The following is a 27,198-nucleotide window of genomic DNA, read 5'->3' on the forward strand; positions in this document are numbered from 1 at the left end:
ACTGGTTTCATATTCTCTGGCATTTATTCTTGCTGCTCCTCAGTCATCCTGCATGGCCATTGCACAGTGCCATGGCAGTAAGTGCTGAAGGGAAGCTGCAGCTAGCAGGCCAGACAAGCCCCAGGGAGCACACTGCAGCCAAACAAGTGGCACTGAAGCAGACAGAGATGCAGCTCCAGCCCTTCCTCCTGCCCAGCAGGGCCTGGGTGCAAACCACCAGGTCCCAGGCTCACGCAGCCCATATCTGAGGGGCCCACCACTGAGGCCATGGGGCTGCACCAGGTGTCTGTGGAAAGGGCTCACAGCTGGGAGGAGGCCAAGCAGGAGGCTTTGCAGGCCAAGCTTGATGCTCTGCTGTCAGAAAGGGCTTTTAGGCTGCTCGTGGCATTATCTCAGATAACAAGATGGATGCCACTCCTGGCACCCTGCCATTCATCAGACCTACCTGGAAATGCCTCCTGTGAGTGCTGTTCACAGGCATAAGATCAGTTCTGCTCTGCACATGTTTAAAAAATTGATTACCTGTAAAGCAGAGGTATAAGTGCAGAAAAGAGCTACACCTTTTCCAAAAGGCTCCTCTGAGAAAGAGCTTCCTACCACCAAGGCTGATGCCTTCAGGCTTACTATCTGTATCATGCTATTCAGGAAAGCCTGACCATGATCTCCACAGCCAACAATGGCAGATTATCAGCTGCCATCAGTTCCCCCATGACAATGTTGACCTCAAAGCCCAGAAGAGACCACCCTCCCCACAGCACCTTTTTTCCAGACCTCCTCAAGGACACTTTCACTAAGCCTGGCTGTCAATACATCAAACCTCTGTATGCCAAGCATTCATTGCTAGGCCTTTCTAAGAATCGTTTTGCAGAGCTTGGATGGCTATGTGTTTTCACAGCTGATGTGGAAAAGCTAGAAACAACATTTCCCAATGAGAGATCTCCACATTACAAAGTATGCACTGTTTCTTAGGGTTAATCTGACTTGGAAGGGGGGAAAAAATCCTTCCATACTGTTGACATAAAATATCTCAGCCTGTCTTAATAGTGGAATCATGCAATTCTCTAGTATCTGTGCTAGGATGGATAGAGGCAGAGAAGACAGAAGTTAACACCTGACCTCAGAGCATCCACATGTGGTGCTACAGCAGCCCACCTAGCACCACCTGACACCCAAACTAAGCCTGAGCACAGGTTCCCACTGCCCCACGGGACAGGAACACCAGCAAGGTGACTGCAGGATTCACACAGGGCAGCAGTGGAGATGCATGTCCCAAACTGCAGCCCTTGAACCACTCATAACCTTCAGGATCACAGTGAGTGACTCATTATGAGGCTGCTAACCAGCTATCAGTATTACAGCTTATTCATAATACATCAGCTGCTTAAGTGGGTCACAGGGACCTGGATATCCAAGTAGCCTGACTCCAGCAGCACTGGCAGCTTAAGGGAAGAATAACAGTATAGAGTGATTCTGTCTCTGGTATACTTTTTCTCAGCTTATATTGTAAGAGGCAGCATACACATTTCCAAAACCAGATATTGTGTCTGGATCAAAGTGTTGAACAGCTATTGATGGATCTCTTTTGTTAACTTACACCCAGCTGCACTTTTGAACCCCACAACATCCTGGCAATGAACTTGACAGCTCAGTTGTGCATTGCATGACGAAGTACTTCCTTCGGCACGAGTCTGCTGCCTGGGTATTGCTCTGGATGTCATCAGGTTGTTTTTATCATTCCCAGTTCATTTTCTCTGTACCATTTGAGATATTATAGAGCTCTCCTATTTCTCCCCTCCCCAGAATAGCTTTTTAAGATGAAGGCATTTATCTAATTAGCCCCACTTCACACAACAGCAGTCCTGTGCCACAGCAAGGTCTTCTCAGCCACCCCTACCTTTTCTGCTTATGCTGTGTTTCCAAGACAGGTAACCAGAACATCACACAGCATTTCTTATCCAGGTGAATAATCTAAGCCCCGTTCAAAAAAAAAAAAAAAAAGTGGCCTCTCAGCAATACTGGAGGTATGCAGTATTTAAAAGAAAGTTTTAGAAGTGCTCATTCAGAAGGGAACGTCCTAATACAGTCAAGAAATTCTAGAAATAGTTATCTAACTCATATCCTCCTCCAGCAGTATCTTTAAGCAGTTTCTATTTGGCTCTCAACAGCACTGCTCACTTCAGCTCTAACTACCACATGTTGTCAGCACAGGCATTAATATTCCCATCAGAGGCTTTCAACATAAGATGAGCCACAAACTAGCATTAAGCCTTGGGGAAACCTAGTGGCTAGCAAGAGCTGCAGCTCTGCTCCTCTGTACAGTCAGGGCTAGAAGAACATGAGGTGCTCGAGAGGCACCATCTTGGTGGTTTCAGGCACAGTGATGCCAGACACTCAGCCATCTGGGTAGATGAAACTCTCCAAATCACTTAAATTGTTTGCAAAATGAACTCCTGAAGGACTGGTAAACATCTCATCTTTATAAAGAGGCATAACCTGGAAATTAGTACTAAACATCTGAAGTGCTTTTAAAACAGCAGCTTGCTACTTCTGGACAGCAGGCCACAACCTGGCTCCCTCTCTAAAGCACTCACCTTTCAAGTTAGCTGAACAGGAGTGCTTGGAAGGAGATGACCACCACCATGGCTGCTGGCCTGCAACTCAAAGGACACCAACCACCCAGAGACATTGGTGTGTGCAGGGCTCTTGTCCTGAAACATCCCCCCCATGGGGTGTGGGAACAAACATACAGCATCCAGCTCCCATGACAACTCTAGGTTAAGCCTCTTCACAGAGGAAAGGAAAGAAATCCAGAAAGATATCACAACACTGCTCCTAGTTTCCAATTATGTGGCAGGTCTTGTTTCAGCTTGCTGCAGTGGCCAGCTGGGACTGAGCTGAGACAGACAATTTGGTTTTACCATAGAACTTCATCTGGCATTCAGAAGCAGGCAGAGCGCCAGCTCCTTTACTATAAACACGTACAGCCCTTCCAGAAACAAATTAGCACAATTATTTTATTATTTTTTTTTAAAGACAGTGCCAAGCATTGAATGTCTACTGAAATTAAAATGAATCCTGCAAGTCTCAAACAAGCTATTTTTGATGTACTTGTTCGGTTTTGCTATCAGTGTGAAGTAACAGAAAGAATACACCAGCTGACTCAGCCGGATTGTGTGCTATCAGCTGCGTTAGATGGAAGCAAGGCCTGACTCAGGTACATCTGAGCCATAAAACACTTCCTTAAAAGAAGGTATTGCTACTACTACAAAGAAAGGCAGCAAAAAAGATACTGTCACCCAATGCTGTGAGCACATCGCTCATCTCACTCTAGAGCTATGACTAACCAGTTCCTACCACTGGCCAGATCGAAACTCTTACAGCATAAAACTTGACTGAACAGACATGTGCTCCTCTACAAAAATAGTGTGTTTAAGCAAAAATTGATCAGTAGTTACTGACCATGGTAATTACGTTTCTGACAGAAGCACATGCTCTGCAGGCACTAACCTCTGCAGGCCTTTCAAAAGCAAGGGCTTGTACACAGATGTCTATGCACTGGGATAACTTCTGGGTGATGGAGACTCCTGCTCTGTATAGGCAACTCATGTTTCAGGTCAGACATCCACTAATCTAGCCTATATTTCTCATCAAGTACTGTTTACCAGGAGACTTAAAACAAAGAAGTCCTCTGAAAACTGAACACAGAAGCACAGACACCATTTCCTTGGACTAATTTGTACCACTAAGCTCACCAACTCATTCAACAGAACAGAGTAACGCAAGTTAAACCTTGCTATATGGTCACCTCCTGTAGCATCCTCAGCGCAGTCCTGCTGTGTCTGCAGCCAAGGTCAAGGACCAGCCTGATCCTCCAGAATCACTCCTGGGAAACCAGCAAGGGCAGAAGAACAGTATTGACAGAAATGCAAGCCTAAGTGTGCTTGCTTTAATTAAGAAGGTCAGTGTTTACACCAGTCGTGCTTGCTGACATGCTGCATGCTCTGCTGCCCTCACAAGAGGGACAACTGGAGGCACTGAGTTTGTTAAGGACAACTGGACCTATTACTAACTCTCCCCAAATCCCACCTGACCAAACCAGAGGGTCTTACCTTTGCCACATGTATGCTCCTAAGTCAGCAGTAAGTATATTTTACAGTGAGCCAACAGTTTTACAAGCTTTATCAAAGCAACAGACAGGCACCTCTCTGACCTGCAGGACAGGCACTCCGCACACGTATTCCCAGCAAACCAGAGCTGAATTTGCAAGTGGAAGCATGCAAGCAGCAGAGGGGGGAAACAAAGACACGCACTTCTTCCTGTGTGTGTCCTGGCACGGCACTGGGAGCAGCTGCTGCCTGTGCTACTGGTACAGCTTGGGAAGCTCAGCTGGGGACTGCGCTCCCCACACTGAAGTGTCTCAGAGCCAGCAGGCAGAAGCAGAGCACACAGCAGCTCCGCTGCATCCCACTCAGCTCTCAGAAGGTGCTGCCAGATCATACCACAAGCAAGGCAGTGCTGCAGCCCACATATAAACCCTCTCCTTGGCAGGGTACACGGGGTACTGCGGAACTGTAGGGAGTATGAGATTAAAAAAAATAATCTCTCAAACAACTGGGGATGCCAGGAACCCGCCTTTGTACTCCAAAAAAGCTTCCAGCAGTGACTGAGTTAAAGCAATTTTTATGATGCTTTTAAGTAAGGCAGCTGCCAAAGAGAAAGATTTAGCTTCAATCTGACAGTTGGGCAGGAATCTCTTGGGGAAGAAGCAGGGTAGCTCCGAGCCATATGGATAAGTCAGAACAGTAGAAAAGGCTCTTTTCACTTTCTTATGGAAATGCTTAAGGTTATTTGGAACCTTTAACCACTTAGCATTTGCACTGAACCATAAGCTCACCGACTATCACAGCTAAAGAATTGTTGATTAAAGAGGTACAACAGCTGACATCAGGCTTGCAAAATAATAATTGGTGTTCACAGGATATTAAAAGCAGGCATTTAATTTGGCTTCTGCCTTTCTTGCTTTGAATCTTTTGGTCAGCAACTCATATTGCTGAGAAACTTGATGTAGCAATTTATTAAAGTCTAAACATCGCCTCTTGTAGAAGAGCATTGAACTCGACTTGCTCCTAGACCATCCTTAAAGATCATTTTACAGTTCTATAGATAGAAACCAATTATAATGAATACAGTCCACTTATATTGATCTGACTAGAAGCTGCTTCCTAATATTTTCATTAGATCTGTGATTACAGAAGCAAAATTGAAAAATCAAAGAATGCAGCTCTTGGCATGACCCATTTGCCTGAAGTGTCAGCCCTATTAATGCAGGGTCAGAGCTCCATCAGCAATGAACCTGGAGACCAAAGCAGAACGTACCCAAACTACACAGCAACACTCCAGCTGCAGAAAGATACGAGGAACAGAGCCACAGAAACAAACACAACCTGCTTTTGAAGTAGGCTGCTTAAAGAGGCTAAAGTGTTCCTTCCACATGTCTGAGGCTGCAATTACATAGGCTCCTGATACAGGTCTGATGCTGTCAGTGATTCTTTTAAAACTCACCTCAGGGTCTCTTCAAGAGGAAAGCTGCACACAAGACAGAACTTCTCCACTGGGTGCTTTTCCTTTATTTTATATGCTAGCACCAAAACACTGAAATGACAGCTAACGAAACCAGTTGCAGAAAGTACTGATGTAGATTCTGAGGAGAGACACTTGGTCGCCTTCTGTACCCCAAGATGGGCAGCACCTGTTTGCTCCTGGAGAAAGCTGCTTTCCCTCAGCACAGGCCCCAGCACACACTCTGTCCTGCAGGTCAGAGAGGGAAGATCATAGCACTTGGCTGCATCCATTCTGTGTAGAAAGTACTGAGAACACACTGTCTCTGCAAAAGACAAGCACAGCCCAGGTATCCATCCATCTTAACCATCTTCTCCTACATCTGACTAGGACTTCTGGACTTGTTTTCAGCACAGCTGCAGATAGCAGTGACAACCAGCGACAGTATCTTTTACACTTCTGATTTTGAAGTTAGAATGAGAACACTGAAAAGAAGAGGCCAAAGGAGCTTGTGTATGGCTCAGTGTAAAATTGGAAAGGCATTTAAGAAAAAAAAAAAAACACAAAAAAAACACAGCCTGAGGACAGAAAGGTGCCTAACACCATTTCTAATTGTTTTGTCAATCCTCAAAGCTTTTGCCCCTGTTTACTTGCCAGCTGGTTTAAACACTAAGTAATGACAGAGGGGTAACCCCTGAGACTCCCTCCCGAGCTTTCTAGGCAGAACATTAACCAGTAACAACATGGGTGAAGCACAGTAAGTGAATGCAGAGCAGCCAGTGCAACTGAAGACAACCTCCAGGATCTGTTATGACAATTTACAGAACTATGAATTAAAGTTGGTGGATTTTTTTAATCTCTTGCCTCTCTAACAATCAGCAAGTGCTAATCCTCCATGGAAATGAGACAGGTCTCTGCCAGTTGTGCAGAAAAATGCTGGTTTAAGTGATTAGTCAGCAAATACAGGCTCTTGCATACTAGCATGTGCTATAAAATAAACCCCCATAGCCCATTTAAGTTCAGGAACTAGCAGAGCCTTGAAACATTTCTCCAGAGTCAAGCTCTTTTATTACTTTGCAACAGGCATTATCCTACAGAACTACTGAGGTCTACAGATGGAATGGATGAGATGTCTGTCATTTGGCAGCTGCACCACAACCAGAGCTGCCTATGCAGGCAACTTCTCACCTGTTTGCTTTCTGCTTTCTCAGAGGCATTGGCCACCCAGCCCACGAACCACTCCTGGCAGCACCAGGCTGCAGTCAGGTCCACAGCCCAGCGCATGCATGAGCTCCAGGATAACCTCTCCATGCAGCCCCATGGGAGCACATGGAGCAGGATGGGGTGGCTGTGCAGGGGGGTGCTTGGTGCTGAGCAGCAGGTTACATGGCCCAGCAGGACCACAGCTGTGCACAGGGCCCTGCCACCCAGTGAGCAGATTCAGGAAGAACCCAGAGATGCTCAAGGGGCAACTGGGAGGCTCTTCCAAAGCTTGTTGAGAAGACAGCACATGATAAACATATTCCCCTGTTATTCACCCCATCCTCATTGCCTCTCCTCCCTCCCCATGCTGCAGGAATGCAGCCCCACAGATTGGTCTCCCATGGGTTTTGGTGGGAAGAGAGAGGGCTCTTGGATCAAGATTTCCTCTTGACTTCTGAAGGAAGAATCACTTGGTGATCTCTTCTGCAGCAGATCCCAGACATTCTCCCCTTCCCAATGCAGCAGCTGAAAAGAAGAGGCCAGGTTAGCGGGGGCTATATTTCGCTGAGCTTTTGGATTTCCATCTGCCTGCATAAGCACAGAAATGGTAGAAGTGCTGTTTGTGCTATCCCAAGCACATTAAGACAACTTAGGCAGTACGAGCAATGTGCTGATCGGGGCTCTTCTCCCCATCTAGCCCTGGTGCGTTCAGGAGGTGACGTGAAATGTTTATACTAGAGGAATAAGCAATTGAGAACACGCTGCTGGAACAAAAGGTGCTGGAACCTGATCAGTGATCACAACATTTCCATTAGAGTTACTCAACTTGAACATTAAGTGCACTGGTGACTGCACACAGCTAAACAAAACAGCAGCTTATCCGCATTAGGTATCTATCTCTGGCTTACTCTAAACGCTTTCACCTTTCTGCTAAATCCAAAACTCTCCAGAAACTATGAATTTTAAAATAAGTTCAGGAGTTGATAACACAGAAATATAATGCCTTGAAATAAGCCTCTGCCTCTTGCAAACAAATCATTAAATGCATGACCAATTTTTCTGCTTTACTAAAAAAAATACTGGTCTGTTTCCCAGTACTGACTGAACATGACCAAGTTTAATTCAACTCTTTTTCCTCCCTACAATAACTTGGAGCTAGAACAAGCAATCTGTGGGTTGAGGTTTTTGTTGGGTTTTGTTCCAGGCAGAAAACCAGTAAAGAGTCCAATGGTGCTGGAAGGGGAACCACCAGTCTCTGTACAGCCTGGAAGCTCAGTCTGTGCTATTAAAGACTGCTGCAGAAGCGTGCCTGCTACACACAGCGTTGCAGTAATTGATAACAAGCCTTCTTAATAAGGAGTCTAGTCAGCAAAAGAACACTCCGCGACAGTTCTTAAATATTGCATTATGGTTTTCAGTAACATGAAGTGGGGGAGGACAGGGATGGTGTGTCCTGATGAGCCGCCTGCCAGGCGGGAGGGCTGAGTGGCTCCGTGCACTGCTCCAGCTGTGCCCAGCCAGGCTGTACCACAGCAGCCCCCAGGCCCTTCATCTTCCCCTTGTCCTGATGGGGCTTCAGAGCCTGGCCCACCACAGGCCTCCTGGCAAGCTGCCTGGACACGAGCCCTCCTCTGTTAACACTTCCCAGAAGCGGTGTCCAGCAGCCCCGCAGGTCAGGGCTGAGACCAGCAGGCCGTGCCTGGCTGCAGCAACTCCCAGCCTCACGGGAGGCAGGGCCGCAGCGCGTGCTCAGCGCACGGCCCTCACGTTAACTGGGTTAAGCCGAGCGCCAGCCGCACTGCTGCAGTGCTCATGGGGCTACGCCTCTGTTACATAAAGCGAGCAGGACTGCACTGTGAGAAACCCCTACCGCACGTGGACCGCAGCCACTGCCTTCCCTCCGCCGCCCACTGACGGTACGAGCCCCAGTCATGTTTGTGCCGGGCTGGACAGGCCAGCTGGGCTAGGAGCTAAGTCCTCCAGAAAGCATGAGAAAAGTGATTTCACAGGGCCTCGTCCTTCTGACTTTGGCAGTGGATCCATCAGACATGGAGCCACCCAGATCTGGTGACTGTTCATGTCCTGGGCAGGCAAATTTCATGACCATTAACTGACAATGCCCATCTCCAAGTACCTCAACCTACAACAGGCTTCATGCCCAGAGTAATTCAAGTCAGAAGAGACCTCAGGAGGTTCCTAGTCCATCCTCCCTCTCAAAATAGGGCCAGCTATGAGAACAGATCGGGTCATGCAGGGCTTTATCCAGTCAGGTCTTGAAAGCCTCCACAGACAACTGCACAGCTTCTCCAGGCCCCCACTTCACTGCCCGGCCACCCTCACTGTGAGCAGCCTCCTTACACCCCATTAAAATGTACTGCTTCCACTGAGCCTGTTGTCTCCTGCCCTCCTGCCACACAAGTGAACAGCCTGGCTTCATGCTCTGAATAACATCCACATAGGTGCTGAGGAGCTGAAGGATATTTATAGTTTGTTTTTTAATTCATAGAAAGCTCATGGGAGTGATTGCCCCTTCAATCAAGGAAACTAATAAGTTTCAAGTTGTGCTTCAAAGCTTCCTCTTACATTGATTTGTGATAGCGCCTGGACAAGCCATCCAAGGAAAGAAGTAAATCTGCTCTGCTGCTTCTGCTAAGAGTTTACCCTGTTCAGGCTTTATTTCAAATCATGGCTGAGTTACGACTTCATGCAAAGTAGTTGGTGCTGATCAATAGGAGATCTAGCCCAGCAAAAAGGAATATAAACAGAACAAGTTTTGTATTACCCTCAGACTGACAATACACTACATAATTCAATGATAAATTGTTACCATATGCATCCTCTCCAGCACAATCCTTTTTAATTATTTTGTGGATGCTGGGGAGCATCTTCTAATTATGATTTAAAACAATTTAACATATTTAGAATTACATAAGTAAATGCCATGTCTTGTTTTTTGTTAATGAGGTAGAAAACAGACTGTTTTACCTGACTGATTCTTTTACTTGACTGATTCTTATAATAAGCAGGATAGAACTCATGGAACTTAATTCGCTGCTTTTAACCGTCAGGAGAGGGCTAATGCCATCAGGTACTTGCACTCAACACTACTTCACTCAAAGGCCAAGCAGCCTCAAGCATCACTGACTACCCCTCATTAGCCCTGCAGCCTCAGGTTATGCATCTTTGTGCACTGCCTTCATGGAACCAGAATAGCTAGCAACACTGAAGGGAGGAGAACAAAGAGGAAGGAATAAAGAAGAAAACATAACTTGGGATTTTTTAAACAAAGAAGTATCCCACATCCTTTGCTTCCTTGTTTCATGCTTTTCAGTTTCCTTATGGCACCTCAAATAGCAGAGCAAACAGTTACAGCCACTATCACATTCAGTTCTGCTGCCATATCTCATCTCTTCATGCTCACTGTGCATTGGCATAACCTGAGACCTCAAAGTAGGCAATGAAATACCACCTCTCACTTTCAGCTGGTGGCAACTGGAGTCTCCCACCTCCTGCCAGTGCCACCAATTGCCACCAGCTGGGTAACATACACCACCACCCCTTGCTTTCCAGGCTCCTTCTAAGCACACCCACCCAGAGCTGACCCCCACCTCCACACGCAGACTCCTGTCTACTTGCGAAGCCCAGCCAGTGACAGTGGCATTTCTCCTGCAGGCCGCTGGAGCGCACATGGCAACACACACCAGTGACTCATGGGATAGGGCCTCAGAAGGCTCAGCTGGGCTCCAGCTGAGCAACATCCACTGCTGGAAGCTTCACGCTGGTGCTGTTGGCTCCAAGAGGGCTGGGATGCACTTGAAGCAGCACGTACACGTGTGCGCGCTCATGGAGGTACATGTGTGCAAGAGCTGTGAGACATCCAGGACTCACTGGAGGACAACACTCAAGCAAGCCTGATTGCTAGAACGAGGGCACCATACCCATACCAAGCATGCTAAGGCCACGTAGACCACTCCCCGCTGTACTTGCCAGCCAGCCCAGGGTCACACACTGATCCCGGGCAGCAACAGGCTGCAGGTGCCCACGGATCACGGGGCGAATCCTGCCCACGGGGAAGACGGCCACTGCGAGATGAGAGATGGCTGCACCGGGACACACCTGCGGGAAGGCAAGGGGCCAGCCGGACAGCCCTGCAGCTCCGGGCTGGGTACCAGAGGTCCCTCAGCCCCTAAGGATGCAGCAGCCGGGCAGCACTCGGCCACCCGCCCGGACCGCGCCCGGCAGCCGCCCCGCGAGCACCCGGAGCCCGGCTGCAGCCCCCGCCCGCCCCCCGCACTGCCGTGCCCACCCCGCCGCGCCCGACACCGAGACCACGGGCGGCAGCTCCGCGAAGCGCCGCGCTCGGCTGTCGCGGGGCCGGGGCTGAGCCGCGCTGCGGCAGCGACCCCCGGGCGGCGGCTGCAGGGAAGGGAAGGGCCGAGCCCGGCGGCACCGAGCACCTGCGGGCCGGGGCCGGGGGTCGCGCAGGCGGTGCCGGCCCCTACCTCCTTCCTGCGGCTGGGCGCGCCCGGGCGGGTGAGCAGCGCCGTCTCCTCGCACACCACGGCCGCGTCCTCCACGAAGACGCAGTCGGGCAGGCTCTCGTCCGCCGGCAGCTCGAGCACCCTCAGCCCCAGCTTGCCCCGCAGCACGCCCACGTACAGCTGGTGCTCCCGCTCGGCGCGGGCGAAGTCCACCTCGGGGCCGGCGGCGCTGCGCAGCGCCTGGCGGCACAGCGACTCGGGCAGCGCCCGCACCACGGCGTGCGTGCAGCGCCCGAAGGCGCCGGGGCCGCCGCCCAGCCCGGCCATGCTGCGCGCGGCCGCGGCGCGGGGACGCGCACCGGGACCACCAGCACCGCCGCGACCGGCTCCGCGCCGCCGCCGGCCCTGGCGCTGATAAAGCACCGCCCGCGGCCCGGCCGCGCCCCATTGGCTGCCCACCGGGCACGGCGCCACGGGGCCGCCGCCGAGCGCGCTGCCATTGGCTGGCGGCGGCGGCCGCGCCCCGCCATTGGCCGCCCCCCGCCGGGAGCCGCTTACCTGGGATGGGACCCGCCCGGCCCGGCTGGGGCTGGGGGCGAGGCCGCGCCTCGACGTGAGGCGGCCCCGCAACGGCCGGGGCTGGGGTCGGGTCCGGCCCCGCCGCGCGGCCCCGAGCCCTCCCGCCCGCTGCGGGGTTCGTGCCGGGCCGGCAGCCCCCAAGGCCGGCTGGGCGATGCCCGGCGTGTGGGAGAGGGACCTCGAGCTCTGCCCCTCACCACGGCCGGCATCTCAGCCCGAGTGCCCCTCAGTTTGTTCACGTCAGGCACAAGGCGCCCACTGACTGCTCCTCACCGTTCTGGGAGCTGCTGGGGTACACGGTCATCCTGTGACCCAGCCTCCAGGCGTGCAGTGCTCTGACAACCACCACCAGTACCCAAACATCTCCCAGCATCTCTCCGGCATCTCCCCACACCTCCGCGTTCAGACAGGCTCAGCACGGAGAGGCCACTTGCTGCTCTGTCATGCCCAAGCAGGGTGCTGTCAGCACACTCCCCCTGTGTTGTTTCCCTGGGACTGGCCGGATGGCTGGGAGATGGATCCGTAAAGCCAAACGGAGAATCTGCCACGAAGGAAGGCAGTTCCAGATACAATCCAGAGCAAATAAAACCAGGCAATCCCAAATCACTCTTCATGCCTTTCTGTAGGACCACTTGTTGGGACAGCTTGTCCACCTTCTTCCCTTCCTTTAAGGTACCAAAGTTTCCACCTCTGCAGGGTGGTAGGGAAACCAGAGTTCTGCTCCAATTCTGCCTTGGAGACTGAAACAATGAGGAGCTTCCATCATTTCCCCTAAAAAGAAGCCCTTCCCCATGTTGGATTTTCCCCAGGCTTCATCCTGACAGGAGGTCACCCTGGAAGAGGCCCAGCCCTCTCCGGTCCTTCCAGCTGCACACCTCTGGCTCCCAGGGAGCGAATTCGGCTCCGCGCCAGACCTTGCATCAAGGGAGACACCCTCCCGGGTACCTCAAAGCCTCTCCTCATCAGAGCAGATGGGAAGTGAGGAGGAACATAAATTTCCCTTCCAGCTGTTCTTTTCCTGGCGAGGCTGTTTCGGTTGCCCCTCTGATCACTGAACTCCCCCAGCACACGGCTCCATGCTCCCTTTTGGTGCTCAGAGCAGCTGCCTTGGTTGTGCTATCGCGGACACAAGCACATTTCAGCTTTTTGGGATACGATTAATGAGTAACATGAAGGAAATATCAAAGAGTGTTTCTAAAATGGCAGCTGACTAGATTTTCATCCACATTTTTCACACGTTCTCCAAATACCCCCTATCAGCTGCCTTTATTTAACGTGCATAGGCACAGTTATTTGAATAACTGTGATTCACTGAGTAATGTGCAAACATCATTCTCCTTAAACAAACGGTCAGGCAATTGAGCTGCTATCGTTTAGGACAATTTAAATTATTGAAAAACAACTACAAATGCTACTATACCATTTCTGGTATACAGGATTCAATAGCTCACAGAGTATATATAATGTGTGCTCCTCCCACAATCATTAAGGCTGATTTTTACACCTTACAGATTCAGGATTTGGCCATTGACAGTCTTTATTTATTTATTTATTTATTTATTTATTTTTGTTAGCATGACTTTTAGCCAGAAGAAAAAACACTACTATCTTTCCACAATTTAAAAAATTGCCAGAGTTCCTACCTGAAAAAGTATTGAAAAGACTTGGTTCTACAGCCATTCAATCGGAGAGTTCCAGTCAATACAGATTTTTTGACTTTCATAAATACCTTGTGAATTTATATGCTCTGACAATTTTTAGATCTCAATGAGAGATGCCGTGCAGTCATCTTGGCTGCATATTAAATGATGGGACAGTGCGGTTTGCCCCGGAGGCATTGCCACTGACCGGGCTGTCCCCAGGTGGCTCGTGGGAGCTGGCCTAGCATCACAGCCAGCACCGCTGGGTGCCTTCCTCTTGTGGGGGACGGGGCTGCAGGAAAGATAATCTCTTTACGGGCAGCAGCATGCAAAGAATGCAACGTGTTTTGGAAACATAAAACATTACCTATTTAGACAAGGTTACAGAAATAATTACGGCAGTAGAAAGACAAAGCCCTGTCTGGCTCCACCAATTTATAAAGGGTGCAGTGTACATACAAATGACAAACTGTTTGCTGATTGCGATCATTCTATTATTTATGTTGAACAGAAAGGCATCAGCAGCAATCTAGGAACAGATGCAGTCAGAGCAAGATTGTGCATATTTGTAATAAGATTAACAAAATATCAGTTTGCACACAAATTAGCGTTACATAATGGAATGTATTCACATAGTCCTGCAGGAGTTACGTTAAAATTCATCATAGGCAATAATACAAAGTGGGTCAGCTACAGTCATCTACACAGTATTTCTCATCTGCCTTGCTGTATAGCCAGTATTTTCCTGGTAATTTTGTCCTGCTGGAGCAAGTGCTGTTAAAGAACAAAGCTGCCTCCCAGCAAGAAAAAAGCTGTGTCACCTTATGGAATTCAGGCAAAAGGAGAAAACCGTGCTGGTAGCATAAGACATAATGCAGATCACTCAAGCACTATCATAGAAAGCTGCATGTAGAAAGGAGAAAACACTATACAGAAAATATAGAAAAAAATGTGATTTTTTTTTTTTTGACTGACACTACACAGTCTCATCTGCTGGCAGTGACAGTGAAAAGAAAATTGCCTTGCAAAATGCACTTGAGGAAGCACATGTGAGCAGTGCATTCACTTGCAGGAGAAAGCACTAGATATCGAGAATGAAGATATGGCTTAAAAGTTATGACAGAAAAGTCATCAATAAACAGAGAAAAATTTCATCCATTTGACAAAATCATCAGCAGCATATCAATAAGAGTTTTTTACAGCTGTAACTTGAGAACAGGCTGCAGCTCTGTGAAAAGCTGCTGCAAAGACGACGGGAATAATTTGTCCTTACCCACAAGGTTGGAGACAAGCATGGGACTGAGATTACTGCAAGAAAAAGTAGGGAAAACTTTCTAACAATAAGGAGCAGAGGAAAAGATTGCCTGGGAACACTGTGCAGCTGCCATACCAGCTGTTCTTAAGAAGTTAAAAATATATCTGTCAGGAGCAGAAAGCTTGAGCTGGGGAAGAAGGATGGATGAGAGGAGGTCTTTTCCAGTCCAGGGCTTCTCTTATCACTTTTACACTGGAAATGACTGATACTTTTTTTCACTGCTGTTGAACAGTTTGTGGGACAATGACAACAAAGAATTTGGATTTGGGCTGATTGCTCGGATGTGCCAGAAGGCTGCAAAGACACCTCTGGGTCTACAGCCTTAATGACCATCTCTCACACTGTAACTGAATGCCACCTCAAACTCAAGACAATGAAGACCCAGGACTAGAAGGCCACTGAGCCCCTCAGTCACCAGCACTTCCCACTGTGGTGGTTGAAGCTGTACCAGAGAGATGGAGAGACGCCGAGCTTCACTTTTTAAAAGGAGTACATGTTTAAGGGATTCCTCACCTCAGTACAGGACCCGTGCATCTACTGCCCAGCCAAATGCCATTATGAACAGAGGCAGACACTTTGCAGGAAAAGCTCCCGTTATGACCCAAGGGTCTTTCATTCTCTTAGCAAAGGTACAGGATTGGGTCTTACAGCCATAAAAGAGAAAATGGTATTTTAATCATCCTCTGGATACATGAAAAGTCATGGAAAGGGCTTTTCACCTAGATGACTAACTTTCAACTTCGGCTCTAGTACTATAGTGCAAAACAACACCATGAGTCCACTGAACAGTCTTTGTACTAAGTGGCCGGGCGCCTGAGGCAACATGTCACCTCCCTTAACTTTGCCCCAGCACATGGACAACCTCCAGAGCCGTTCATGTGTTCCAAATGCTGAACAGACTTAGCTCTCAGTGTAACAGGCTGCTCTTGGAAGAGGTACCAATGTCTCTGGGTGGTGTAAAGCAGCAGTGCATCTGCCAGTGTGCAGGAGCAGCATTTTCCCTCGCCTGAGCTGAACCCGAGCGATCTCACAGCCCTACTACGGTCAGATTAATTCTATATATAGCTGGTTCAGGACAAACACAATATTTATTTTGTCTGGTATGGGCTAATGAAGCGCGCCTGTTCTCAGCTGGCATTTTGCATACTCTGGAGAAGGAGGAATTTCCCTGAGCTGACAGCTAAGCAGTTGTTGGGGGACAATGCTGTCAAAGTGTGATTCTTTAAAAGTCAGCTTTGGCAGCATTGTTGCCAGGACACATGGCACCAAAGAGCCTGGACAAAACTCGGAGGCTCAGGGCATTCTTAGCATTTACAGCCTTCCCACGGGTTTCGTTACAATAGGTTGCACTGGTACCACCAGGATCAGCTACTCAGCTGAGCAAACAGATCATTCGGGAGGGAGCTGCTCAATTCTGTTCATGTGCCATGCTCATGTTTCCTCACCTGCACCATCTACATGCACTTCTGCCATTCTTCCTCTGTAGGAGGAAAGTCTCTTGCTCAATTAATAAGAATAATAAAAAAGGCTGGGTTAGGTACCACAGTTTCAGATGACCAGGACTAAAAAGCAAGACTAGTAATCTGTGGGGATTTATGCAGAATTACAATATTTGACATCTCTCTTACAGAAAGGAATAGAAAGACACCATTTGTTTCCCTGATGGATATACTTCCCAGCAATATGCCAGAAATACTACGCCAGCCAGGAAAGAAAGAGGAGACAGGGCTAGGACAAGTGCTTTGCAATTTGTTCTCATTGTGGCTACCCTGGGAAAACTAGACAATAAGACTTTTTCCTGGTATCAGATGGCATTTTTAATAAAGTATGCTATTTTATCAGCTTAGCAAAGGAATATCAGCTCCAGTAGTAGAAAGAGGGATGGCTCATGCCATTCGCCCTTACGCAGCTAATTTTCAATGGGTCTCACAGATCCCAAAATGCCTGCTGTGGGGTGGCTGCCCAGACAGCACTGCAGGTGCCCCCATGGGCAGGGAAGGGCAGCGCAAAAAGGCTGCCAGAGGTAAGTGTGGGATGAACTCTTTGGTAAGTCACAGCTGCTGAAATAGGGAAGCAACTATATGACAGGGGTGATGCACATGCTGTGTTTTCTTTCCGTCAGTCCTCCAGCAAAAATACATCTCTAATCCCTAAAAAACCAAGAGCCTAGAAATGCTGATTGATCCAGGTTAATATTTTCTAAAGGACCCAAGCCCTTTACAAAGTGACTTGAGTTGCTTTTTAATGTTTACCCTAAGTCTCCATTTGCCTTTTCTATGGAGACAGCTGACCAGTTGGCAGCACCCTGCAGGTGTGGCAAGCTGTCCTTCCATTTCATTGCCTGAAAAGCCCTCGCAAGCTCAGCAGTAAGATGCAATGACATTTGGCTGTAGCATTTCTTGCTTTTCTTAGTTTGTATTTCTTATTCCTTCTAGTGGCCAGCTGCCTGAGAATGAATTCCCAGCCTTTCTTGTCATGTTGGCATCTTTTACCTTGGTTTGTAAATGCTTGGTACATTTTTGGTGTTGATTTGGTCAATAACCTGCAAATGTAACTACAAAACTGTACATTCACATGAACGTGGTAAAGTGGAATTAGCTTTTGTATCCTCAAAAAAGAAAATATGTATATATGTAAACAGACACACCTATATATACATCCATATATATAAATGTATTCACATAAGTCAACAACTTTGTGGTTTCTCTGGCATGCCTGCAAAGGACAAGCAGGTCTTTTGCCAGCTCCTTTGGCACTAAGATTAGTGTTAGAGACAAACAGGTTAATGCATCACAAATTAAACTGAGAAGGTAGAAGATTTCCAATATGCTTTTTAAAAAGAATTTGTTAATATACTGTCTTAAGTGTCAGAGTTAAGCTACAAAACATGAAAAGATGCACAGATTAGCTTCAGTATTAATGTATCCAGGCTTGTGGCAATAAGCATTGGTGTAATCTGTCATAGAATAGACATAAAAGAATCTTTTCTTCTTCAAAGAGAAATATTCAATATCTGTTTGCCCCTTCAAACCAGCACAATCTGTAGTGCCTCCATGGGAAGCAGGTAGTAAACAGGGGAGTGACACTGGTTGGAAGATCTGATGAGATACAAGATAATCAGTTTGTTCCATTTTGATTTGTGCTGTTCTTTATCACTTAATTTAGAGGTTTCTGAATACCTCTAATATGCCAGCTGAAAATGGAGAGACAGAACAGTTAAGATGCAGTTCAGAAAAGGACATAACTGCCAGTGCACACAAGTTCCCTGACAAGCAGTGCCACTGCACACATCCGGGTCTGGACACAGCGCTGGGAACACGGGCTTCAAGCCAATTAATTGACAGATGAGCAGGAGTTGAGGCATCCTTGACACCACCTAATGTCTGGTTCTGAGGAAATGCTGAGCTGAAGCACCTACCGAACTTCCAGACCTTCTTTCCAAAAGGCAGTAACCAGACCAGAAACCATCTCACTGTACTCACTGCTACGATCATTTCTCCTTATGCGCATCGCTTGAGTAAATGTTTCCTGCTTGCCTGTCCTGCGAGCAGTTTGTACGCACGGTCTACCACCAGAGCACTGCTGAGTAGCTGTGTTGTTATTGACCTTCATGAAGATGGGTTTGTAGGGTCCGTCCAAATTATCCCACAGATCAGTGCAACCCAGACTGAAGATTTGCACTTCAGCATATTCCAAAGAACAAGCAGGTACGCCTGTAAAAGATCTCATTCACGTTTTCTTAATGATGTCTTGAAACTGATGATTACAACTCTTTTTCTTCCCCAAGTCCTGAGGACTTCTGATGACATGTAAATTAACATGCTGCAAATATTCTGTACTGATGCTCACATTTTGGCCTGATCTCTTGACATTTCAGAATCTCTATCCTTTTACACTTGATAGCAATTCAATATTTTACAGAAATTCAACCATTAAAATTTTAGGCAGACATACAAACATTGCCAGCCATGTTATTTGAAAGGAATAAATGTTGTCTTAATAAACAACTAGAAGAGATCAGTTCACATACTGAGTCTGCTTGCCAATGGCTTTGCTGACCACATAAATTCTGTTCTGTTTGAAAGGTTTGTGAAATGAAGTGGAGAGGACCAGTTATGCCTTTCACAACATAACTGCAAAGACAAAGGCAGCACTGAAAGCAGATAGCTCTCATATTGATTTCTCTGAAAGCAGCAATAGAAAAGTATACTTGGTGTATTTTGCCAGTTCTACTCCTTACTGCTATAAATATATCTAGACTACTACCACAAAATGCTCATATTCTTCATCCATTCAGGATCAGAGAAGAAATACCATATGGTAATGACCACATTAAGTAGGAATGGAAGGAATTTTATTATGCATCTAAATAAAATATAATTATTTAATGATTATGGTTGTAGTTTCACAGGATATATAGACCTGAAGTATAATTATCTGCTCACTTCCACAGATGCATTAAACAGCAGGAGTGGAACTGTATAAAGCAATTTAAAACATCTTTTTCATAGCAGACGGAAAAGTATTCTTTTAGTTATTTTTTACAAGAGAAAGACCTATCTTTAAAAATAACCAATTATTTTAAGCATTTACACTTCTGGGTTCTCTTCTTTCACGACCTGAAAGGCAAAGGCCTGGGAAAGCGCTTCAGTAAAAGCAACATCTGAACTCTCCTAAGTAGGACACACCACACCATGAGTCATTTCTCAAAGTCTCACTAGAAACAGTGAAGATGACAAGACAGTGTCATGTGGGAAGTATTTTGTTACAAACAGTAGCACTACTCTGAGTATAAAATGAGGCTATGATCCAACACTGAATAACAAAGGAGATGTATCAATATCTGTTATATTCTAACAGCTGTCTGAGGTACCAGATGACTTGTGCTGTGCATACTGTCATCTCCTGATTAGAAAGGCAGATATATATACATGAAAGTGAAGCAGCAGTGACATCATGATTTAAAAATACTCCAATAGAACAAGGTGAAATTCAAGATCTAACTAACCAACAGAAAATGCATCGTTTTCTTACTTTAAAGTTGGCAAGTATGGATCTAAAACTTGCCTTTTTTATCTCCACTATCTTGTCCATGTATATGGTTTGCTTTCCACTACAGGCTATTTTAATGGGATTAGTTATCAAAGTCAAACATAAATAAATCACTGTCTCCAAGAATGTTTGAATTTGGGAATTATTTTTTCCCTACTGCTTCAAATTAAATCTTTCTTAAACAAAGGCAAACACACAAAAAAAGTGAGATATTACCAGTGAATGACTATACTAATCCAAGTTAGGCATTTCTTTCCTGGTAAGTCAGAAAAAGATTAAAACATAAAATCCTTATTACACAATATTACTTTTAGACGATTACTTTTTAGGTATAAGTCGAGTACCGCTTTCATCGTAAGTTCTAAACCATCACTTAACCTTGGCACACTTCCTTGGTATTTAGCTATCTGGAGGCTGATTCTGCCTTATCATTGCTGTCAGGGAAGAGTTGTTCCAGTAAAGTCACTTCAGATGAACACATGGGCAAAAGGAAAATCTATGCATTTGTTTCTTCCCTTTTGGTGTACAAGTCATTTTGCTAGAATTGGGTACATCTAACAATTTTTACTATTGACCGTGCTTATTTTTACTGTATAGAGCAAAATTGCCTGCGGCACTATATAACAGAATTCCTTATATGCGTAAGGGGTATCTGCTGAATATGTAGCATTTTACTAATTATCAGTTCCTCAACAGAAGGGAATTAATTATTTGAACCTTTATTATTATTTTTTTTTAATTTCAGAAAGCCATCCGCACATTCCCTCAGCACAGGCACACCAATCTCCATTACACGTACAATGCTGGATTAGTTATCTGAAACTGTGCATAATGATGCCATTTGCATATTGAACTGTAAATCACAGCAAATCTATATTTTCAATAGCTTTGCAAAAGCAATTCTACCTCCTGCTCCTTTCTCAACCTTTTCCTGTAACATTCCCCTTATTTTTTTTTCCAAGTTAAATTGCTACACTTTGTGCCTGCATACGAGTTTTCTCATGTCTCTGTTTCAAGATCAGGACCTGCACCAGCTGTGCTCCCCTGGAACAATGAAACTGTCAACGACAGGGCAAAAATGTGGCATTCAGCCCGTGAAATTTGGAAGTCACCCACAGAAGGGCTCATGTTGACTATGGGCATTACTGTCTTCAAAGTGAAATGTAAAATCCACTTCTTTTGTCTAGTTCTCTGCTCAGTAACACCACATTTATAAACAAACACACATCATAAAATAAACAGTGCCTTGCTCTTGTTGACTAGAGAGAGGCAGGATCTTTCTGTACCTGTTTTATTATTGGGAAGCAACTGGACACTACAGCAATGAGATGCTTTATCTGAGGACCTAGAGACGTGGAGATTCTCCAAAGCTGACAGCACATTGTGTACTGGTAGTGTGGTTAGGAAGGCTGTTTTACAGTTAACTCCTTGCAATTCTATCCACATATTCAGCTGAACCCCCACCTGAAACCTGCAGATGAAAGCAGCTTTAGCTTGCACACAGCAGTGACAGAGACTGAAGATACACATCCGGCTGGTGAGCACTAAGAAGTAAATTGTGTGCCCAGATGGAAATCAATAGCTCTCTTCATTCTTTGGCAAGATCGGGAGTGTTGGATGGCAATTAAAGCTCACCCAGCTGCCAAGTGCCCTAATTACACACACAAGAAATTTCACGTATCTCCTTCTACCTGACACATCCCTTGGGCCACATTCATTAAGCCCGTTACAGTCATACCTACTGCTGTTGCTAGCACTGATTTTTTTTCTTTAATATCTATCTATCTATCTAAATACATCCTCGCTTGCACCTGGCTCCACCAGTGAGCAGTCCACTCAGAGGCCAGTGGATGCTTCACGATTGCCTCCAGCCCCCCTGCAGAGGCCAGGCAGCCATCACACGGGATTTTCACCAGGCCCACCCAGGCATCCACTTCCCACTCCCACTCCATTTTTACTGTTTTTCACCTCTTACTGAATTTCCGAGAAGAATTGCTTTCCTGCCTGCTCGTTGACCAGCCACTTGTTTTATTGCACCAAACTACCTTGGATTGTCTCTGGCCGTCCCTCTCGCCACCTGGGCTCTGCACTGCACACCCCCCAGAGCAGCACTTACAGCCAGCAAAAAGCAGCACAGACCAGTGTGGAGATAAAACGATGGCTTAAAAGTGAGGCTGCACCTGCGTGCGGGACTGTGCGTGCAAACCACCTGCAGGTGCCTCCTTTGCCCACTCTGAGCAGGTGAGCAGCTTTCCAGGACAGTGCAGCATCAGCTGTGCATACTGCGCAGAGCACTCAAGGCGAGTGGCAAGCTCTGTCGTTGCAACATCCAGGGACCTGCGTAGTTCTCTTGGAAACGAAGCCCTGTCTTTTATGTGTTTTGGCATTGCTTTGTTCATACCGCCTTTGTGAGCCGAGGCAGGTTGGGATTCTAACAGGAAAGAGCAGATTTTACTTCTCTTGTTAGGAACTATACAGCAAAAAATTCTTTATAATCTCTTTAATTTTCCTGGCACATTTTTGTACCGTATAAATAATAGTACCTAATGGACAGCTGAACTTGAGTGGTGCAAGCAGTTTCCAGGAACGCCTCCTAATTGGCCTTGACCAAAACATGTTTTCTTTTCTTTTTTTTTTTTTTTTTTTTTTAACAGCCTTCAATAATTCAGATCTGAATCTAATGCAATTAGTGAAGCTGTGCAAAGCACACTGAAAAAAAAAGCCACTAAAAGCTCAGGCCTCTTCTTTTATCATCATGATTATCACTTTATTAGGAACTAAAGTGGGAACACCCATTAAGTACCTGTGGAGCCAAGAGCACGGGCTCTAAAAGCTCTAAAAAGTCAAAGATAAAATACCACCCCACTTAGCCTGACAGCTCAAGACCACAATGCTCAAGCCATTGTGCTGTGTAAATCACCTTGTGTTTGCACAGAGGCTAGATCATTTTTATTAATCCACAAGATTAGCTGAACAGGGTTCAACTATATTCACTAAAGAACAAATAAGCTACCAGATACATCAAAGGTGAGGAGAGAAAAGAAAGGGTAAGAGGGAATCAGTCCTTCCCCTTGGGCCGTTCCTATCTACATACGAACTTCCCAGGAGGAGGAAGGCTGACTATTACAAACATTACAAACATTTAAGGATATTAACTTATCCTATGCCTTTTTTTTCTCATTTATCCTGTGTCTGCTGCAACCCTCTGGAAGGGCAGTGAGGCCTTAGAGGCAGGTATAAATGGCTTTCTGCTGCCAGACAAACACTGGGGTGCCTTAGAGATAATGAAAATTATCTCCATTGTCAGAGAAAAAATAAACCTCAAACAACCAGAACTATTTTTGGTACAAGAAATAGTTAATAACTTCACTTCATTCTAGATGCATTAGTTTGCAAATAAACACTATATTCATTCTCCTTTAATACAAATAATTCATATGCACAAAAACTATTGCAAATAAAGCCTGATGGGAATTGTCCTTGAAGAAGAAAAAGACCATCTGTCCTTCACCAGCCAGGCACAAAAGGGATGCCTGGCTATTTTATAAAAGCTGCCAGTCACTTCTAGGTGTGGGATCATCTCTCACAACAGGCAACATGCCATCTCCCACACTGGTGAATGCTGTGTAATTTGCAGCACTGTGAACATGGTTTGTAGTGATATTTGATAGGGTCGTAGGACATAAATTACAGAGTTATTACACAGAGCTGTTACCGCAAATTCCTGCCTGGCATCAGACCCTATGAGTTTTCACTAGGGATAACGAAGAGGAGGAAAAGACATGTTCTGAACTTTTTAGGAGACATTATTTTTAAAAAGAAGTTTAGGGGGGAAAAAAGTCTTATGTGGAAAGGTTTTACTGTTATCCTTGTTATTTCACTGCTAACAGAGTTATCATTTCAACTGGACAACATCCTGATAGCAAGAGAAAAAAAAAAGACAATTTATACATTTATGTATCTGAGTTGAGTCTGGGGATGGCACTATCTGTCTAGGTACGGCACAGCAAGACTGGTTTTCCTCTCATATTTTCAATGCTTCCAAAGTGCAGATGTCAGGCGATATTCTAGTCTGGAAACAAGCTCTGTAGAGGCGATAGCTTATACCCCATTATACACATCGGGTGCAAAACTTTGTCATATTGCCGACCATCATGACAGATGCTCTCCAGGACTAACAGCACAAAGGCCTCTCCTGCAGAGAACTTAGCGGTGGAGTTTGAAGGGACAGATCCCAATCATGGCACAAAAGTACACACTACACCATTCCCTGGGGTCTGCTGTCACCGAGGAATCGGAGCCTGAAATCGCTGCCCCGCAAGGCCGTCCTCAGCCACTGAGCCCAGTGAAACACTGCGTGATTGAGGATTAGCAACTATTTAATTCATTTTGGCCTGGAAAGAATTTAAGAAGAATGAGAAGCTTGAATCAAAACTTGAATAAGCCTGAAGCTATCCTGACATGTTTGTGAACTAAATTCCCTCCCAACACTTTTCTATTATTTTGGTTCTTGGATCATCATTCTTTGCATGCTGGGACCAACAATGCCTTTTATTGTAGCCTGCCCCATTTTCATCCTGCACACAAAGGGAAAGCTCCCTTGGTGAATGCCATAGGCAAATACTGCTTTCTCAAAAAGTTACATGGGAGAAGTATGTTTCATCTTTTGTTTGTGTACTGTAATCTTCAGCCTCTCTGAGGGCAGATGAGTCATTCATAAATATGGCCTTCGGACTTTAAAGGTCAGCGTTTTTTATAACAAAAACCTGTTACACAAAATCATCCTGGCAAACACAAATAGCAACTTTAATTAACATATCACAAATGAACCACCTTGATAAACACTGCACCCATAAAATGCTACTCTACAACAAATGGTAGCAAAACAGGAAAAAGTGATGAGAAGCTCTTGAAAAGGTTTACGAACATCTGGTGTACTTTTCACAGCTACAGCTTGGTGCAGGAGCTTACAGCACAGTCTGGGACTTTTGAAACAGGTCGGCTTAGGAAAGACTCAGCATCATCCAGTGCACCTCACGCAAAGGATCAGCTCATGAACGAGAGGTCTTGCAGAGAAAAGACAAGAGCCAGCTGTAAATAAGAGAGTAACATGAAGTACAGAAAAAAGCAAAAGCTCTCTTCCAAACATAATGGGAAGTTCAAACTCCTCCAGCAGCTTATGGCATTTAAATGTAAAAGAGCTTACTTCACCCAACCCGGAATCAAGAACTGCTTAGAAATCATTGCATTATTTTCTTTTGAGTCTTCCTAACTTTTGAGTATCTGGGTGCTCAACATACTGTCTGACCAGGAGCCTATAAGCCTGGTGCTGGCATACGGATGTGCCTGTCTCATATTAAACAAAATGGATGTCTGTTGCAAAAGGTGTAGCTCCTTCGCAGATGGGTTTTGTGCACACCAGTTTAGGTGAGACCAATTCCTTTACAAGTGTGCCTGAACCCTAATGTTTTACTGTAAAGTTATGATTTTTATGGAAATAAGTTAGAATTATTTAGAAAGAGCAGCACAGGGTTGCTTCCTTGTAAGAGCTGTAATATATTTTAAAGATTTATGACTGGTTTTGGAGCTGGTGCTTTAACTTGATGGCCGGAAACCAACAACCACTGCAGAAAGCTTGCTCTGGAGGCAGTGGGAAGCAGCAGCCCTCAGTCACTCTCACCAATGCTCTCAGCTGCAGCAGCAGCCCCTGGAGCTGCCCACATCCCTGTGTACTGTCCTCCTCCCTCCCTACCCAGCAGAGCATCCACAGCTATGCTGGTCCTTGCAGAGGTCTCTGTGTCCTGGGGGCTCCCCACCAAGGTGGCAGCAGTGAATGAAGAGCAGCGCTCGAACTGGCACTGGGTAGCACTGGACTCTGCGCAGTGCTCGCAGTAGGACAGACTCAATCCTCACCTTCCTCTGTACCCCCTTCCTCCTGCCCTATCCATGTCAGCAGTGCCACCGCTCCTCCTTCCACACAAGCCTTCAGCATCACATGACCTCTGGTGCATTCATTTCCTTACCCCTTCAGTCCTCCCCAAATTCATCAAGTCTCTGATATTTCTTTCTCTACAACTTTCCTGATAGCTCTGACCTGGTCATCTGCACTGGGCTGCAAGTGCAGCGTCCCTCCTGCCCTCCTGGCACTCAGCCACCCCTACAGCCTGCTAAAGCGTTGCTTTTGAAGTCGTCTGACTCAAGGATCCCTCAAAACTGGAGCTCCTCACACTTCTTTGTCAAGTTTGGGCTTCTTGGAGCAACCCAAAGCTGGTGGGAGCCGTCCTAGGTCCTTCTGGCTTCAGGATCAATGTTTTGACCTGCACATCTGCTCCTTGCCCTTACTTTAAAAACCCATTCCTCGTCCCTTCAGACTCCGGTACTGCTCTCATATACACATCTTTGATACTCCTTTCAGGCCCTCTCAGAGCAATGTTTTCTTCTCTTTATTTTCTGCCACCTCTCCAAAAGGAAATATTTTGCTAATTCTGCTCAGCTTACTGCATCTTCTCTTTTAAATCCCTCCTCAAACTCACTCTCGCCAGACCACTCGCAATGCAAACAAAGTAATACCCGGTTATTTGCAACAGCTTCTCAGGACATCATGTCACACTGTGAAACAACCTAACCCTTCTCCCAGGGGCTTGCAGCCAGGTCCGGCAGGACGGACCTGCATACCGGGGATGCGAGGAGGAAAAAGCCACAGCCCACAGCTGCCCTGCTCACCTGGTGCACGATAACCCCATTCTGCACCCCTGTGTACACCTCGAAGCTGCTGTCCCTCACTCCCTGTCCCTCCCTGTCCCCAGTCCTGCTGGGAACAGTCAGCTCTTGGCCTTGCTTAAGTTTGGATTGTTAAGATCCCTGACCAGGAAACTTGGGCTGTCATCAATAAGAGAATTTCCCTTAGAGCACCCAGCAAATCCATGGGCAGTGCCAATTTACCACGGGGAAGGCCATTTCTATTGCCAAACAGTATGAAAATGAATGGAATTTGCAATGTTTGTTTCTAGTGTTTGATAAATGCTTACTGATGTGGATTGAGAACTACAAAATTCCTATGTCTGGTTTATTCTACGGTGTGATTAGTAGTAAATAACTTAAAAGGCCAAAGCTAGTAGACTTCATGAGAGCTAAAGATGGAAGATGAATCAAGAAATTATACATACTGCAAAATATTTATGCTACTGGATTTGTATTGCATAGATCTAAATAATAAAATGACTCATGCCATGTAGCTGTCCCATTCCTACATCCAAAAATGCATCGCAGCTATTGTTATGGTTTCTACATTTGAGAGCTGGCCAAAGTTTGTTCTTGTAACTTCTGTGAGTTATAAAAAGGCCCATTTCTAGTGAAATATGTATTTAAT

The 27,198-nt window shown here is 46.2% G+C and overlaps 1 protein-coding gene across 2 annotated transcripts in view; it reads right to left on the reverse strand.

Moving 5' to 3' along the window:
- DDAH1 (dimethylarginine dimethylaminohydrolase 1) overlaps positions 1–27,198 on the reverse strand; it is a 70,730-nt gene that overhangs the window by 38,507 nt on the left and 5,025 nt on the right. The window contains exon 1 of one of the 2 annotated variants that reach the window (XM_032191969.1): positions 11,265–11,570. The exons of the other annotated variant lie outside the window; for it this stretch is intronic. Coding sequence (XP_032047860.1) covers positions 11,265–11,570 — 306 coding nt within the window. Of the gene's footprint in view, positions 1–11,264; positions 11,571–27,198 lie in introns of those variants that run through there. 2 annotated transcript variants of the gene reach the window in all.

Source organism: Aythya fuligula, chromosome 8 (assembly GCF_009819795.1).
Source record: "Aythya fuligula isolate bAytFul2 chromosome 8, bAytFul2.pri, whole genome shotgun sequence".
In the NCBI taxonomy this organism is placed as follows: domain Eukaryota; kingdom Metazoa; phylum Chordata; class Aves; order Anseriformes; family Anatidae; genus Aythya; species Aythya fuligula.